Source organism: Folsomia candida, unplaced genomic scaffold, assembly GCF_002217175.1.
Source record: "Folsomia candida strain VU population unplaced genomic scaffold, ASM221717v1 Fcan01_Sc001, whole genome shotgun sequence".
Taxonomy (NCBI): Eukaryota; Metazoa; Arthropoda; class Collembola; order Entomobryomorpha; family Isotomidae; genus Folsomia; species Folsomia candida.
Window position 1 is genome coordinate 18,209,670 of NW_019091193.1, and position 17,283 is coordinate 18,226,952.

The 17,283-nt window shown below is 37.3% G+C and overlaps 3 protein-coding genes across 3 annotated transcripts in view; 1 reads left to right on the top strand and 2 right to left on the bottom strand.

Moving 5' to 3' along the window:
• LOC110841632 (lachesin) overlaps positions 1 to 8,533 on the bottom strand; it is a 56,530-nt gene extending 47,997 nt beyond the window's left edge. The window contains exon 1 of the mRNA XM_022087315.2: positions 7,152 to 8,533. Within this exon, the coding sequence (XP_021943007.2) occupies positions 7,152 to 7,368 (217 nt within the window). The 5' untranslated portion in view covers positions 7,369 to 8,533. The remainder of the gene's footprint in view (positions 1 to 7,151) is intronic.
• On the top strand, positions 393 to 1,688 carry LOC118436641 (tyramine/octopamine receptor-like). The gene is made up of 2 exons (XM_035855129.1): positions 393 to 676; positions 761 to 1,688. Exons 1-2 carry the CDS (start codon positions 464 to 466, stop codon positions 1,589 to 1,591), a joined length of 1,044 nt encoding a protein of 347 aa, XP_035711022.1. The 5' UTR covers positions 393 to 463; the 3' UTR covers positions 1,592 to 1,688.
• Positions 8,534 to 11,241: 2,708 nt separating the features above from the next.
• Positions 11,242 to 16,190, bottom strand: LOC110863048 (equilibrative nucleoside transporter 3). Its single transcript, XM_022112261.2, has 16 exons — positions 15,765 to 16,190; positions 14,727 to 15,613; positions 14,338 to 14,636; positions 14,156 to 14,237; positions 13,878 to 14,092; positions 13,775 to 13,792; positions 13,653 to 13,664; positions 13,493 to 13,557; positions 13,355 to 13,405; positions 13,241 to 13,276; positions 13,033 to 13,077; positions 12,898 to 12,960; positions 12,606 to 12,826; positions 12,315 to 12,509; positions 12,041 to 12,240; positions 11,242 to 11,917 (listed from the first exon to the last, which is right to left on the bottom strand). Exons 3-16 carry the CDS (start codon positions 14,526 to 14,528, stop codon positions 11,806 to 11,808), a joined length of 1,506 nt encoding a protein of 501 aa, XP_021967953.1. The 5' UTR covers positions 14,529 to 14,636; positions 14,727 to 15,613; positions 15,765 to 16,190; the 3' UTR covers positions 11,242 to 11,805.
• Between the last annotated feature and the right edge of the window lie 1,093 nt (positions 16,191 to 17,283).

Consider the following 17,283-nt stretch of genomic DNA (forward strand, 5'->3'; position numbering starts at 1 on the left):
GCATTGATATTGACGTAGCCCATTTTCATATTTGTGTCGATACTTTCGTCGTTATTACACATAAACAGATACAAAAAATATTCACCGGTTTTAAGCCGAAGAAATAATTTGTACTCGCTTCAGCTAAATATGTGAATTATATGTATGAGTTGAAAGTGTTGTTTTCGTAAATATTGTCAACTAACGGTATATGAATGGGCAACTAATGCCCATTACATGCATGTAAGATTATTAAGCAAATTCTAAGCTGACGATGAGTACACAACGAGAACTATTGAAGGAAAATCAAGCATCCTTTCAAACCACAAACCTGACCTTCACGAGTTTACAGCTTTGATAGCAACTGTGGTTTGAAAAACGTGTGCACATCGACATCGAGTTTGTTCATAATGCAAAGAATTAGTAAAGATTACGACACTCCATCAAACTTTAAAATTTGGATAATCCCTTTATAAATAATATCATGTTTGAAGAAACTAGCCTTCTCATTAAAATTTGTATAATTTTAATCGCGATTGTGTTTATACTTGGTGCAGGCCTTGGGAATCTTGCTCTAATTTTGATTTATTTCTCAAATAAGAAAATTCAAAATCCTTCCAATGCCTATTTTATATGTTTGGCCGTGGTTGACATTCTTATTGGGTTTGTGTTGATGCCACTGACGTTTCTTTATTTGGTACATTGCAAACTAGAGACATTTTGTCTATACAGCATAATATAATCTATTAAGTAAAATGTGCATTGCTTTAATTTTTTATAGTACACAAACAACTGGACGCTTGGAATTGGCACATGCAAATTCTATTTGATGGGATGCTACTCGTTAAGTTGTGCCCGTTCTGCACATCTTGTCCTCATTGCTTTAGATCGCTACAGAATTGTAGTTCATGGGGTTTCCTATCTTCATAGGAGAACGTTCGTTAATAATGTTGAGCTAAGTTGCACTATTTGGTTTATTTCGGTGTGGATAGTTCTCCCAGTTTTGATTGACTGGGACCACATCGCATCTGACCCGGAGGTACATGGAATATGTGCTTTGAAGAAGACTCCAAGTTTCTTTGTCCTTGTTATCCTGACAAACTTCATCCTTCCTGTGGGCCTTCTCACACGACTTTACACTCAACTTTTTCTCCTCTTACGAGCGAAAGCAACAAACAAGTTTAATAAGCAAAATGCACTCCAATCAACTAAAACCAAACCTGAGGAGCTAAATAACATTGGTGGTGGAGATGAGGAAACTATCACCGAATTAACCGAAACAGACGCGGAGGATAAAATTATCAAACAACCTTTATCTTCAGTCCGACTTCCAAAATCTGAAAAATTTAAAGTAAATTTAAAAAGAGAGCGTACGGCGGCATGGTCATTGGGGATAATAATTGTTGGATGTTATGTTTGTTGGATACCATTTGCCGTATTGTTTCTGTTGGAAGTCGTTGGAATAGACATAGCAAAATCATATTTTTTAGCCGGTGCTATAGTTGGATGGACAAGCTCCTCTTTTAATCCGATTGTATTGACGATAAGAAACCGGGATTTCAATCAGGGGCTCATGAAAATGTGGACAAGTACAAAAAATCTAATTTGTTAATTTTGGGTGGATTATATTAGCTATATCCATAATTATTTACACATGTCCTCGCTTTAGAATATTATGGTTGATAATAAAATTGTAATTTTCAATGCCATAGGTCTCCTACTGCATGCCATTCAATTTAACTAATTATATATGTACGTATAAGGGTTCACTAACACGTAAAGTAAGTGGAGTGACGCATTTACACGAGTTTTCATCTTTTATGGAAAATAATACATTTGCTTCCGTAAATAAAACGTAATACACCAAAAGCACTGTCTCCTACGGAATGAAAAATAGCAACAAACAAAATAAAAAGTGACAAAATAGACCAAAATCCGAATATTTATCATCCTGAAATGCACTACGTACATACTCCAACACCCTAAACCACCACACAGAAAGTAGACACAGCAAAAATACAAAGTCATACATCGTATGAACCACAAGGCAGCAAATGTCACGACTACGATTGCAGTACAGTCTCAGCAAATTGATGTATGTACGTAGAAAGATTTGCCTTGTTGTCTCAGCAAAATTTTACTTTACTGTACAACTCATTTTGTTGAAAACACTCAAATTTACATGTTGCATTCCAAAATTTATTTAGCAAATGTGAATTCTGAAATGTCTACTTCATTCCAAGATTTCGTCCCGAGAAATAGGAAACCAAATTCAACAAAACAACAATATGGAGTGTAACTACTGAATCGCTTCCTTTCTGAATACAAATTGTTGTGCTGTGTAAAATATTACCCAGTTACTTAGACTTAAGAAACAAGTACACAAAAACTTTGTAACTCGTTCACCGAACCAAAAGTGGCAGTATTGCACGTAAAGTCATCACACGGAGTATTAGAGTGGTACAAGAAAACAAAGGAAATAAAATATGTACGAGAAACGAGAGTATAGAGGAAGAAGAAGAACCTTCACACGAAGAATGAATTCTGTAGAACAGTCGAACTCTGAACTCTACAACATTTCGCATTTCAGAAGTGCTGCTGCTGTGGTGTGATATTTGTATTCATAATGTAGTGTAGTAATGTAAGTGAAAATGTGGGGTGCTAGTACGTACGGGACCGAGTTCTTCTTGCTTTTTGGGCGTTTGAATTGAATCGAATTGAATGGAATTGAATGCATTTCCTTGCTTTCTGAAGGGTCTTCCGGACAACCACCACCCGTGGTTCTTCTCAATCCCGGATTCCATATGCATCAGTAAAAAACAAACCAAGCTCTTAAATCATGGACTGATGTGTGTACGCACATAGTAAGACGGGATGGGATTAGTTCAAGAACTAAGCAATTCATGCTTTCACATGTGTATGAAAAAAAATTGTACGCACTTATGCGGGAATTAAGAATTTTGACACCCAAATGAACCTGTAGTACATTACATCGTACATAAGTTTGATTTTCGAATGATCCTGTTTTCTGATGACTTTTTGCTTGCTTGCTTCCTAGACCGCAGTAGTGAATCTAGTGAAATCTGTGTTGTGAATTTGTGAATAACCAAAAAAGAACTTCATTCATAGCCGTACCGGTTTGTTTGGACCTTCGTTGCATTCTAGCATTGGACGGCATATTCAATCCGACGACGACAAAGAGGAAGCACAAAAAGAGTGTCCAATTTGATCTTATATATTCCAGCTAAGTAGCCCCATGGGCAACACTCTCTTCACTATATTTGCAACTTCCTCCTTTCAACTAAAGTACTAAACAATGTACTCAGACACAATAATGTACTCACTCACACAGCCCCCATGAATGTGGAGGCGCAGGAAGGGTCACAGCTTTTGCTGCTCTTTTATGATTTTGTTTTATTATTGGGGAAAGTAGTCGGAATAGCCAAATGCATTAAATCACTCCTTCTGCCTTGAATGCTCCCCGCGCTTACGAGTTAGAAATATGAAAATTGAAATATACTCAGCAAATACTGTAAGCGTACTTTTCAGCTAGAATGTAAAATATCTACTTCAGTTGACATTGGTATTGAAGAAGGTTGGAAATTGTCATTATGTATGAAATTACATAAACACAAATGTGTGGCATTGCAAATAAACAAAAAAAGACTTGCATGTTGTATACCACATTTTAGCATATACGTATGTACATATGTACACACATACATACATATATGCTACAAATAGAATAAAAGTAATGTAACTCATGGACGCCGATAATAGCCAAATGGCACGAAAACATCCGATGCAATAATACAAATTGATAAGAAATCATGGGAAACCGCAGCAAGACCAGCCACCGACGAAAAGAGAGAGATGATTATACCCTTCGCGAGAGTGAAAGTGTTGTTTTTTACAGAGCTGGTACATACATGTTGGACAATTGGACGGTGTAGATAGGCTGGTGCTGGTGGTGGGAAGTATTTACCTCATATGTGCACATGTAACACTTATTTAATTATTTTTGCACTCGGTTCGACCTGTGCCCATTTTTACTAGCCGCCTCACCGCTTCGTAATTTATGATGAAACACAAATGATTTGTTTTTGGAACGAGAAAATACAGCGTATCCGAGCAAATGTGACTTGAGTGTGGTAAATACGGAGTGAAAGTACTTATAAATCAGAACAAATATTTTCCTCTTGTTCCTTTTGTTTGTTTTCTTTTATTGCGAAATTATTTTCGCATTACGCGTACCTTCAACCAAGCTATATCAGGGGTCGGTTGTAATAAATACGAAGAGTTGGATACTAATGAGTATCAAGCATAATACATGCACATATGTATTAGATATGAGCATACTTATACTTTTGTCCTTATGATGGTTGTGTCAATACTGACTTGGAGATGCTACGTGGCTGCGTACATACATAAACACGTAGTAAAATGTTTACTAGAAAAGGAAATGGAAAATGTGCAGTTTACTTTGAAACAGCACTTAAACCTCGAAAGTCGTAATAGCTAATATCATTATTTCAAAAATTTTCAGCCTTTTGTAGTGCTAAAGATCATTATTTTTATCTCAAAATCTGACAATGCCATAATATAGAAAATATTATGCGTATTCCACTAAATTCTTTTGTGGGGAAATAAATTACCACACATCTCCTTGTTGTACATAAACTCAAAGCTAGTAAAATCGGAGCCGCTACTTCGAAGAAGGAAAGATAACTCGCGTTGAATACAATTTCAGAGAACAAAACAAGCCCCAGCAGTGGGCTCACGGTAACACACAACATAAATACTCGGAAACAAACAAGGAGTGAAATGAAACCTCAAACTTCAATCCCAAAGTCTGACACAATCCAGCAGCAGCAAGGGACAAATCATGAACAGAAGAGCTAACCGACTAGAGTCAAAACTTTTGATCAAAATATTAGGAAGCAACGCAAGGTGGGCGACAGAGAATAGACAGGCAGTCAAATCTTCAAATCACAACTGTGAAACAGGACAAGGACATTGCAAAGTATCAAAATCAACGTGACAAAAGACTGGAAATAGAATGGAATCCCAATCCATCCATAAAGTCCGCACACTTTCACTCTGCAAAGTATATCTATCTTTGGTGAAAACAATGCAATTTGTCCTCTAGAGGGAAAGAGATATGCCGTATTCTATAGAATCAACATAATTGTCTCCCATTATCACCTCGCCTATGTAGACTCAAATCCTCTTTCAACTCGCAGCAATTTACAGGAATTTGTAACTTGTCTGACTTCAATCATTTTATTCCTGCATTTAAATACTTATTGCAGCTTCTTTCCCTTTATTATGACGGCCTAATATGGAAATGAAACAAATTATAATCATACTATTGACTGATTATCGTGTTGTAAAGGAAATGCCTTCTCTCTGAAACACAATTTCGTGTGCATGTATGCATTTACTGAGCCTTTCAAGAATCGTCCAGAATTCGATTACTGGTTTTATTTCGCCATCAAAATCACAATTTAATACAACCCGTAAGCTCAATACAGAAATGTGCACAAAAACACGTGTTTATTTATGTGGCTATAAGTCACGGCACATAAATTGGACACTTTATTATAATAATCAATCAACGGGAGAGAAAGTGGAGGTGGGTTGTCCATACGTATTTATTTTCAGCAATTGCAAACGCATTTAATTCAATATATGTAAACACACTGATGCCATGCTGTAACAATCTGTCTCTTGTCGTAAAAGCGAATTTCAGAGTTAAGCATATGTACATCCATGTGTTTATACTACGAGTGTCATAGGCTGCACACATATTCATCAGACAGAGGAGCCCAAAACATTCGCAGAAATTCATGTAACAAGGAGGCTGCAGTTGAAAGTGGTTCTCTGCCATAATCACTAATCTGCCTCATCCTTTCCTCGTGCGTTATCCAGAGCATGAACTGTCGCAGATAAAGTCATGCCACAATTTTCTACTTCTCCTCCATCCCGAGTGGTGAGAAAGGGATGAAAAATGAAGGGAACGCAATACCTCACTGTCCAAGCACCAAGAAAACCCGGAGAAAGTTGGGTGAAAATGAGTGTACAAATGCACCATAAGTACCAAGTGGTGAAAAATACTGGCTACCAGAAAGGAGGTATCGTGCTGGTGGTGCTTCTTGCTCCAGTCGACTTGACTTTGTCCTACATAATATTATACGCTGAGTGGCTGAGTTTATGCAGATGCTTCCTTCATCCGTGATGATAATATTTGAAAAGTGGATCAAAGCTCAAGCCCAACTTTTACATTGTACGGCGACTACGACTACATATTGCAGTTGAGTACAATTCAAGCGAGACTTGCTTCCTTACTTCCCCATCCAGGACGACTATAGTCTCCCCGTAGTGCAATATAATACTTGGCCTCTCTCATGAAGTGAAACGGTAGGGAGTCTGGTCGTCCTTTCTTATTCTTCCCGTTTTTGGTACTTGAGACGCTGCATGGCTTGGATGATAAGCTTGTTACGTTATGTTACGACTTCTTAATATTATAGGAAATGACACCCCAGAGTTGATGATGTCGAACAGAGTGGATGACAATGACATGGATGAGGCAACCCAGTGACTGACTGAGTGACTCTTGACTTTTCTGCTTTGTGCTCCCTTAAAATTCAATGACACCATTTTCTCCAGAGTTGACACATGTTTACAATAATAATGCGATGCACTTGGTTGATTCCTTGCCTGTATTCTTATCTTTGTGCATTTTTTATGGTAATACAAACTTGTGGTTTTTACAGCACTAAAATTGTGTGCGAGTGGTGTCAGAGAACCAACTTGTACATAATCATAATACAGATTATACGTACATATGTATGTACATACATAAATTGTTTCTTGTACTTTTGTTTGACTCGGCTATTCATTGTCTCCTTTCACAACAATTTGTAAGAACATTATTAAGCCCCCACCACCACCACCACGAACACCACTTCTTTTGACAGGAATGAATTTGTTCTTTTATTCTCACTGCCACTTTCCTCCGTCCGTGTGTATGTATCTGCTCCTTAAGATGTCTTGTGGCGTTTGGATTGTGACATTGTTTAAATATATTGGATGTACGTGATGAAATTTGAATAAGCTTTTTGTTCTGCTGCAAGGAAAACACAAAAATGTTAAAAACGGAGGAAAATTACCTTGTGACAAGACAGCTGCCATTTGACATAAGCCCACGTATAGACCCACGATCAAAATTCGAGTCCATTTCGAGGATAAGTGGGAATGATGATGATGACTATTACGCTGCTGCTGACTTGTAGAGTTATGAGAATGATTATTATGACGACCTCCCCCACCTCCGACACAGCCATCCTTGTCATCATTCCCAGCTCTCGTGAAGAATGGGACCCTCATTTTGTGGTAGGACGCACTAATTCTCTAATTAATCTCGAATCTCGATTGCTTTGGCAGTTGAGAAAGAAATGAACAAAGGAGGAATATTATATATTTATATCCTGCTTCTCACCCACCAGCCTCACCGCACCGCAGAGTAATTGAGAGGTGAGACGAGATTTAAATCTGGAAATATGTAGATCTTGCACGCGGAGGGGTGAGGAAATGTGTATGGCTTCACTTTGCCTCAACCACTCGACCTTCGTTAAATATTTTTGTTCACGTGTCACAAGTCATTAGCACAAATCTCAAACTTTCCTTAAACACTTCCGTCACTTTCCTTCCCTGCCAGAAGGGATAAAACCCTTTACTTTTCTACACAAGAAGACAGAGAGGAGATTCACAGAGGAGTCATCAACATGTTAAACATGCTGTTGTTTTGCAACATTTACACATTGTTTGATTTCTCAAATGTAGCGTATTTTTAGACACGAGTTAAAATTTCGTAATTGTTTATGAACGTTTTATCCAGTCTATTTTTTTCTTTTCCTGAAACGTGTATGTATTTTCCGCTTTTCCGCCTACGCCAACATGCATGTATTTGTGCACGTGTTTCGTGTTGTTCCAATATTACGATGCAGCCCTGGGATATGTACGTAGAAACATTCAAAAGAATGTCAAACTTGAATGGAGTAGGTATGAAATGTGACAGTCGTCTGAACTCCGGTTTCTTCCAACACCTCTTGCGTTATATGCAAATGTTGTAGAGATAAAAGAGTTGCACAGTTTAACGAGAGTTTAACGAGAGTTTAACGAGAGTGTACAAAGTTAATGTCTGCGACTAGGTCATGTATGACCATCTTAGGCGACGAAACAAAGTGACCTTGTGAAGGTGTGTATCTGACCAAGCGAGGCAGAATAAGTAGACAGAGTAAAGTGTAGGATGGGGAAGCGGGGCACTTTGAGACAACCCCTTTTCTCTGGAATACTTTCCCTTTCCGTGAAGATTTCTCTCCAGACTTGGAGGCGTAAGTGGCGCAAGGCTTTAGTTTGAGAATTTAGCAAGTGGAGACCCTGAGGACAGGTTGTTTTCTCGCAATTGAAATTCCGAATGTATGAAATCAGGAAGGAGAGGTTGGGTGAAATAGAGAGAGGCAACGGAAGAGCTGCAAGTGCGAGTGAGAGAACGAGTGGCTGGAGAATGGTGAACAGTTCACCCCCGAATTAGGAAAGTCGGAGGAAAGAGAGAGAAAGAGAGTGAGGAAATCCCACCAGGGAGTCCACGCCATGCAATTTGTACGCCATGTTCAGGGCGCTGCTGCTGAGCCAGTTTTGTTGACTCTGATGATGCTCTCCCTCGATGATAACCGGGTGGTTTTCTCCTCAACCTTTCTCAGTCTCTTCACATTGGTCAAAAGGAAATTTTGAAATATCTAATACCATTCTCGATTTATAGCGCTGACAATTCAAAGCAGCCAAAATTGATGCCATGCGTAGTATTTAAAGACTTTTAGGCCTAGTATCAACTGAGGATAAGCAAGGTAAATCAATGAACAGGTGAAAACTTTCTAATCGTACAAAATATTTGACTACTTGGATTCAAAACAAATCCTCTTCTGCATATATTTTTTTTCTCTGAGTCTGTTATGCTTGTTGGATGATGCAGTTTATTTTAATTGTTCACTTTAGTTGTCTCAGTAAATGTATGTAGCTGCTGTCGGTTATGCATGTGTTATAAATATGTAGTGTCACCCCAGAGTAACAAAAGTGTCTCGTCGGTAAAGGGAAAGAGAGTTCGAAAACCCATAATCCATCCATCACTGGTTTAGCGTCTGATTGCAATTTATATTAACGTCAGTCACACCATGAAAGCGAAGAGTGGTGATTGTAATATTACACCCAACATGAATGATGGTACACTGTTTAAGCATGTTAAACTTTGTCATTCCATCCCAAATAAATAGATACATGAGACGCACGTTGTTCTCTCTTCTGGTAATATTAGTTCGGAAACAGTATATAAATTGAACTATTATGATACCTTGGGGTCCCAGGAAATTAAAGTTTTTTCTGTAAAAAAAATCATAAATATGTAGTCTCTAAAACAAAAATGTCGTTAAAGGAATTCGTCTTTATTCGTCGTAATTATAAATATTTGCATCTGTCGTAAAACTTTTGAATAATAAATAGTCCCAATTTCTTCGTTATTTCCTCTCAATATTCAGTCGTGACGAATTCGTGATGGGAAGGTGCTTCAATACAATTTCAAAATTCATTTCCAGCCTGTCCATCAGGACCTCATCACCAACTAAAATTCCAGAAATATTTTGCTTCCTCAAGGCAGTAGTACATGTATGTACATATGTATTCATTGTGTAGCTTATTGGGAGGGTTTAGTATAGATAGAAAGCATCCAAGATATTTCCAACGAATCTTGAGCCATAAACACTGTGGGGTAGCAAGCAGAGCAAGTGGATAAATTTGTAGCTGACCATCCCACACATTCAAGAGAGAAATAGTAATATAATATTTGGTCAGAGGAGAAAGTGGCCACGGAAGCTCTGTGTATGTAGGACTTGTATGTAGCATACTGCATATGATGATGATGATGTTGCTACAAGCAGGTCATATTTTTCGAAGAAGAAATCGAGTGCCAAGAAAGAGAATGGGCATTTATGACAAGCCATGAGCGTAATAATAGTGAAAATAGCTTTATGTTAGGATCTAATGTAATGGAACACATGTAACTAGCTTAAGTGGAATTCTGTTCACAGAAGAATAGAACAAGAAGAACCCACACCACCATCAACAACATCTTTCTCTCTTTTCTTCACCGCTCTGGACCAAGAACAAGGGATCAACTAAACTATGCGTCCGTCTTGCTTTGTCCAATTCTAAAATAAAAATGTGAATTTTTGTATGTCTTGCACTGTCCTGAAAGACTCGAGCAAGCAACACCCACTTCTCCCTGCATGTCCACACATACATTACACTTGTACTTACCAAGGCTAGGAGCATACATGTATGGGAGAAAACTGTGGAGAGAACGAGAGAGCCGTCATGAAAATATGTTCCAGTTAAAAGCCCCCTTTTAACCTAATCGTTGTCAGCCCTTTGGAACTTTATTCGAATGTTGGCTGGCCGAGACTACGGAGCGAGTGAAGTGCCACGCCGACAAAAGAACAAAAGACAATAATGATTCTTGCAATAATAACAGAAGGACGAAACAACAACAAATTTACAATTTCGAAAGCTTTACAACCCTCAACTCGCTTGCACTCCTCGAAGCAGCAGCCATCACATCATCCAAATCCACCCCTTGTTCCCTACGAAGTGAAGCAAATAGAGCAAACGGACGGAGAGAGATTCATATTGATGAACTGTTGGCGAGTGGTGGTAGATATGCAGTTGCATCACTCACATCAAGGGTGCGGAGAAAAAATAAGAGAGAAGGACATAAGTACATCCTGGTGTCGTTGTGGGTGATGCCTTTATGTTCTTTCACAATTTGAAAAGATGAGGAGGTTCTGGTGGCTCAAAAATCCACAGAAGAGAAGACATTATTATTTGGCAGGCTCATCTGCTGTTGGATTTTGTCAATGTCCATTCTCTCTCGCCCCTCGATGTCATCTCTCGTTATGTATTGTTCGTGATCATGAAACATGAATGAGCTTCCATTCTATATGCAAGTTTCAACCCTTTTTCTGGCAAAGAAATGAACAGATTATGTATGACTCCGGGTAGTGATGGTACGAATGTAGTTTAAAAAAGTATGTATGTGACATTGTAACACACCACACTCTGCAATAGCAATAGCAGGAGTATCGATCAAGAAGATCTTTTGATTCATTCTAATTTCATTCAAAAAAGGTACAATATAAACCACTAATGATATATATGCGCTAATATATCTTTTATTCTGATTGTTCAGTTCTATTCTTTTTATCATGATACATACCCGACCTTTATCACGTTAAAACTTTGACTTTGATTGTAGTCCCACACTATCACATCGCATATTATTAACCAGTTTCTGCTATCATAAATAGACATTCTTTTTTAGAGGTAAAATCATTAAAATGAAAATTTCATGAAAAATATGAGTTTTTTTGGTCTTGAAAAATCACCATCCGTTTCATTTTCCAGAAATGGAAGCTGGTTTATGTAAAGTAATAATAACACTATACAAAGTCAAACTAAATAAAATAAATTACATTTTGTTACATGAAACAGTCTCGACAGATTATACACGTCACCTGATGTGCCCATATAAATCAAAATGGATAAGGGCAACAACAGTATATACACTACAACTACACAGGATTAGATAGACAAATGAATATGTAGATCGTTCAATATGATTCTATTGAGAGAGTTTGAAGCCACGTTGGCTTAAACTCATGGAATGAATACAAGATCTCCAGTAATGAGGAACCCACAACTCAATTTGCACACAATTTACAACAACTTTAAAAGAAAATAGCTAAGACTAACGCCGACTGAGAGTCCTATGCCGAGAGCTGTGGTGACAACTCCATTAGCTTCCTCTTGATCTTCCCGAGACACCAACCTTTAAAGTCATAATCAAGAGACAAATTATTTAGTCATCCTAAACGAATTACATACACTTATTAAGCAAGTGTTCAAATTTACTAGACTATATGTGCTAGAGAAGAAGGTGGAATGAACATACTGAGGTGCATTGATAAATACAACATTCGCTAAATATCCGTTGGAAAATCCAAAAAGGAAACTGATGATTCCAAATTCAATATCTGACTTGAAAATGACTGGAAGGAGTGTCCTTGGGTGAAGCTGACACATCATAATCATGGGAAGAAATCCAATTCTCAGAATAGAGAATATCAAAGTCCACGATGACGATTTTTCAGGCTATGAAATAAAATGTTTTAATAAATTCGATATGATATTTTGACAAATTACGGTACGGAGGAAACAATTAGTACCAGTTGAAGTGCCCCAGACAAAATTCTTCCGATGTAATCGCCACATGAAAATACGAGGAAGGAGACAAGAGCAACATAATACTTTTCATTCCAAACAGAAGGAACTTCTTCAGAGACCACCAAGACCATTAACGTGGGGAATGCAGCTAATGTTACAACAAACACCATCATAGCTGAGATGGCCTGGATCCACACCTAATTTTGATTAAGATTGAGGTACGATGAGGTACGACATCATTGTTGTGACAAAATCATGGGTTTTGTCAAGGATAAATAATAACAAGCGAATACCTTCTTAAACACTATCCACATGCCTTTCGCCTTTCTCGTTTCATTAGGCCGGATTCTTGCTTGAGGTGGATAATTTTCAATGAATCGATATGGTTGATGAGATTTTCCTCCAGTGTAAAATTTAAAAAATAAAGTTCGGGGTAAATATACCGATGCACAAACACTAAAAAATAAAGATGCAGATCCCAGAAGAAAATAAATAAAGGCAGATTTCACTTGATCTGAAAATAATAGCAAGTATTGCATTATGAATTTGTATTTATTAGTTGGAGTTTAATTAAACAAAACTTACCTGCAGCAAAAAATATAGATAAGAGGTTGGCTGAAGCAGCAAATATTCCGCCAAGGGCTTGACCTGTAAATCGATACATATCAAGTCAGGAACGATTATTATGGAAATTCATTTTTAATGCTTATTCCTCTTTACCTGACATCACCGCCGTTGTATACTCTGGCGGAAATCGTCCAACAACTATAAAGTGCAATTTACATAGATTAATTTCATTATGAGCAATCTAAAATAACGCCACTGTGGCAGATAATAATAAGTATACAGAAAAATTCAGATAATGCCATTTTCAACTGAAGAGCGGAAAATTGTAATTTAGTTTTGAATCCGGATTTTTTTTTCTTACCTTGAAGCAATCCACATTGAAAAAATGCACAAAAGGCTATAAAAATATAACAAGTGTGGGAACGTTCATAAGTTTGCCAAGAAAATATGTTTACATTATTAAATATACTCGTACAATTCATGAATATTACGCTTATCATTGTGGTTGCAAAAAATCCCTGCTGCCCTGTACAATTATAATGAAACAAGTTATTGATAGCATTAATTAAATAACAAACAACTCATGTTAAAGATATGAAAATTTACTACTTACATGAATCGGTATTGATTTGAACTAGCACCGTGGATGCAATAAATATTACTAGAGTGATGATCAAGCTGAAAAATATTTAAATAGTCTCATTTCAATTACAGTAAGACATAGGAGGAAGACTTTTAAAGAAAAGAAAGACTGTAAAAAGTAACATTCGTACCTCACGACCATTCTGCAAGGTAGGACAGCGTACACATGTAAGTATGGCATTCGAAAACATGAACATATAGTTTAGCTGTCATATTTGCTCAATTTTCTATCTATGCAAAATTTAACTCTTACCTCATATTTGCTGAGATCCTGAAAGCATAATATTAAAAAATTACAAATTAATGAATCATACTACATAGGTAATATATTTGTATAAAAAAATATCTCACATTACCATCTCGAAATGACGGCGTTCAATAGAAAACAAATTGTAGATGGAACATTGGATGCGATTGCTAGATAAGATGTGAAACTAGCTTGAAAAGGGGTCTTCCCATGAAGGGGGTGTAAATCTAACTGAACTATAGCTTCAGAGGAATCCCAGTCAGGTGAAAACACATCAGTTCCATTTCTTGTTGCATTTACATCGCGAAATTTGTACATCCAGTACTGTATGAAACATAAAACATAATAGTAGCTCGAATCAATAAAACAAATATCTGATTATTCTACCTTATCCGCATTGATAAAAAAATTCCAAGGGAGTAACGTTGTAATTCCTAAGAAATAAAATATGGCATACACTCCCCACCACCTAGGAATAAAATAATTTGTTTAAGAAAATCACAAAAGTACTCACTATTATTAATATGGACAGAAATTAATGGAAATTACAAAAAATCTACTAAGATTACCGATCTTTCGGCGCAAGACAGGCGACGAGTGTTTCGTTTCCATCCACTTCCCTTTCCAACAAAGTTTCATCCTCGTCCCCTTCATCATACGAGCGGTTGACTGAACCAGGATAATCATTGAACCCAGACTCGATTGGATGATCTGCAGTGTCCGCACTGGTTATGATATCTTCCGAGTTAACGTTAGCCATCTCAATTCCGTCGGGGGAACAGCGTTTCCGTAGGCGGTGATATTCTTCGAGCCTGTCATACACAACAAGAGTGGTCGTCTCGTCCCCTTCGTCTCCGTCGTCGTCGTCCTACAAGATTAAACAATTTGTTGCAAATAACATCTGTCCCACACGGAATTTTTTTTACTGAAACAAATTAATCCGCTACAGAATCCATACCTCATCAATCTGTTCGCCGTGGCCGAAGTTGTATCCCTCAGCCAGGATGATTATTTATTTTGTACAGTTATCAACTCGTGCTTGTGTGTGTTTATATATCCTAAATATTATACCTGAGATACCAAAGCCTATTACATCCTGTCTTTACTGCCTTTCTATCTTGTCATATTCATTACATACACATCAATCCTACCAGTTTAAATATACACTTACAAATTAATTATTTTGCAAAGTGATTAAGAAAATTATTTCTCATATTTCTTTCTGGTTCAAGCAGCTGCTCTTATTTGTAGAAGTGTGCTATGCATGAGATCATAATTATATGAGAATTAAAGCCGCAGTTGTTTAGCATTTATTAACTAGCAAATATAGTTTCATACCATGATTATTAGGATGACACTGAAACAGGCTTACTATACAACAGTGAATGTCTTGGACTGAGTAAAAACCGTTTTCTTAATCCCTGACGCATTAATCTAGATTACGTCATACTTGGTGTGGTTGCGATAACACCAGGACATGTATAATGCAATTAACTCAGCTAGGGTGCATGATATCAGTTACTATTCATTATTACCCCAAGACAAACCTTTCCTTTGAGAGTTCCATGATGATGAATACTTTTCAATGACTCATATCAACTACTTTGCTACTGATAATATTAACGTTAGTACTCAATTAACAACGTACCTACTTCCTATTCACTATTATTACTGCTCTGTTCCTGCACTTGAGAATTCTCTATTACATATTATTCTTTAATGTGTAATATGATATGCAAACCGAGATCTTAGTTATACTGATAGATTGTCTTCCTGGTCTTGATCGGAAATCGGTGGGCGTGTAGCTTCAATTATGAACTATCACTACTTCAGGCAGCACAGCTCCTATACACCAAGAGAATAGATGCACAGATGTTAATACATAAAAAGAAATATTGAACTCACTATAGAATAACCACCCCAAAATTAAACACCATACGAATATATATTTTTCTTAAAGTATTGTGGAGACAAACTATACAGCTAAACCACAAACCTTTGAGAACTCAACTTCTTTTAGGGCCTTTGAGAGTCCCCGGAAGTTGGATATGATTTAATGTCCGAGAAATATGGACGAGATGATGAGATGGAAGTTATAATATTGCTCGACATAAAATGAGTAGCATACGATACAACAACCCGAACTGATCCGAAGTACACAGATTTGTCGAGATGTGTTGCAACAAAATACTTTAATAGGCGTTGAACGAATAAATAACTAGAAAATTAGAATACTGAACAACAATAACAAGAATGAAGGAAAGTGGAAGTGGACGTCAGCTGGGATGTGTGCCAAAGACAGCAGACAAAGTAAAACCTGGGATAACTATGTCACTGGCACATCTGCATTGTCCTAATGCAACTTTTGCGTGATATGCATTGTGTGCATTCGATATTGTAGAAATCAACCAGCAAATGTAAAATCCTATTAATGATGCGAACGATATATAACGACTATTAACGACGGACATATAAACAATAGTGAGGTTACTTGTTATTCCGAGGAGATTACATTCTTGCATGTCGTATAATTTTGCAACACTTTTTTGTAACAAATAAAATTTGATATTGATCAACATTAATATTTATTATATACGAAAACGGAGATTAGTTGAATACACCAAATTTGTTTCGAATATAAATAATGATGTTGTATGCTTATCATGATGATAACGTAATCATAATAAGTTTAACAGGCTATTTGTCAAGAAGGCATCATGTTATCCATGTGCATATTATAGTCGAATCATTCGGTTATAGTTAAATTCGACCCGAATTTATATTTCTTAAACTATAATATATAATAAAAAGGTCTATATATCATGCATTATATTTGCAAAAAGTCGGGAGTGACCCTGACCAACCAATTCAAAAACGCAAACTAAAATAAGTCCATTCACGGACGGAATATGAGACTTTGTGCTTTTTACCGCGGTGGTTCACAGGAGATGTTGTACCGCCCACCATCTACCATCTACCCTATGCTACCGTATATCATCTACTTTTTTATCATCTACCTTTTTTTCAGCATCTACCTTTCTAAAAATCCCAAATTCCCTAAAAATGTTAAAGTGCCCCAAATCTCCGGTATTTATAAATCCACCCCCACAATTTTTATGGGGCAACTTGAGATACATTTTGGGGCAACGTGAGATTTTATTTCATATTGGGGTATCGTTCGTTTTTTAGCGAGCGAAGCGAGCAGGTTAGGTTAGATTTACTAGGTACCGGAAAAGTGTGAACTGCTTAGCTAGCTAACCTAGCTAGCTAGCTAGCAGAGCTACCTAGCACAGCTACCTAGCCTAGCTAACTAGCACAGCTACCTAGCCTAGCTAGCTAGCACAGCTACCTAGCACAGCTACCTAGCCTATCTAGCTAGCACAGCTACCTAGCCTATCTAGCTAGCACAGCTACCTAGCCTATCTAGCTAGCACAGCTACCTAGCCTAGCTAGCTAGCACAGCTAGCTAGCACAGCTATCTAGCCTATCTAGCTAGCACAGCTACCTAGCCTAGC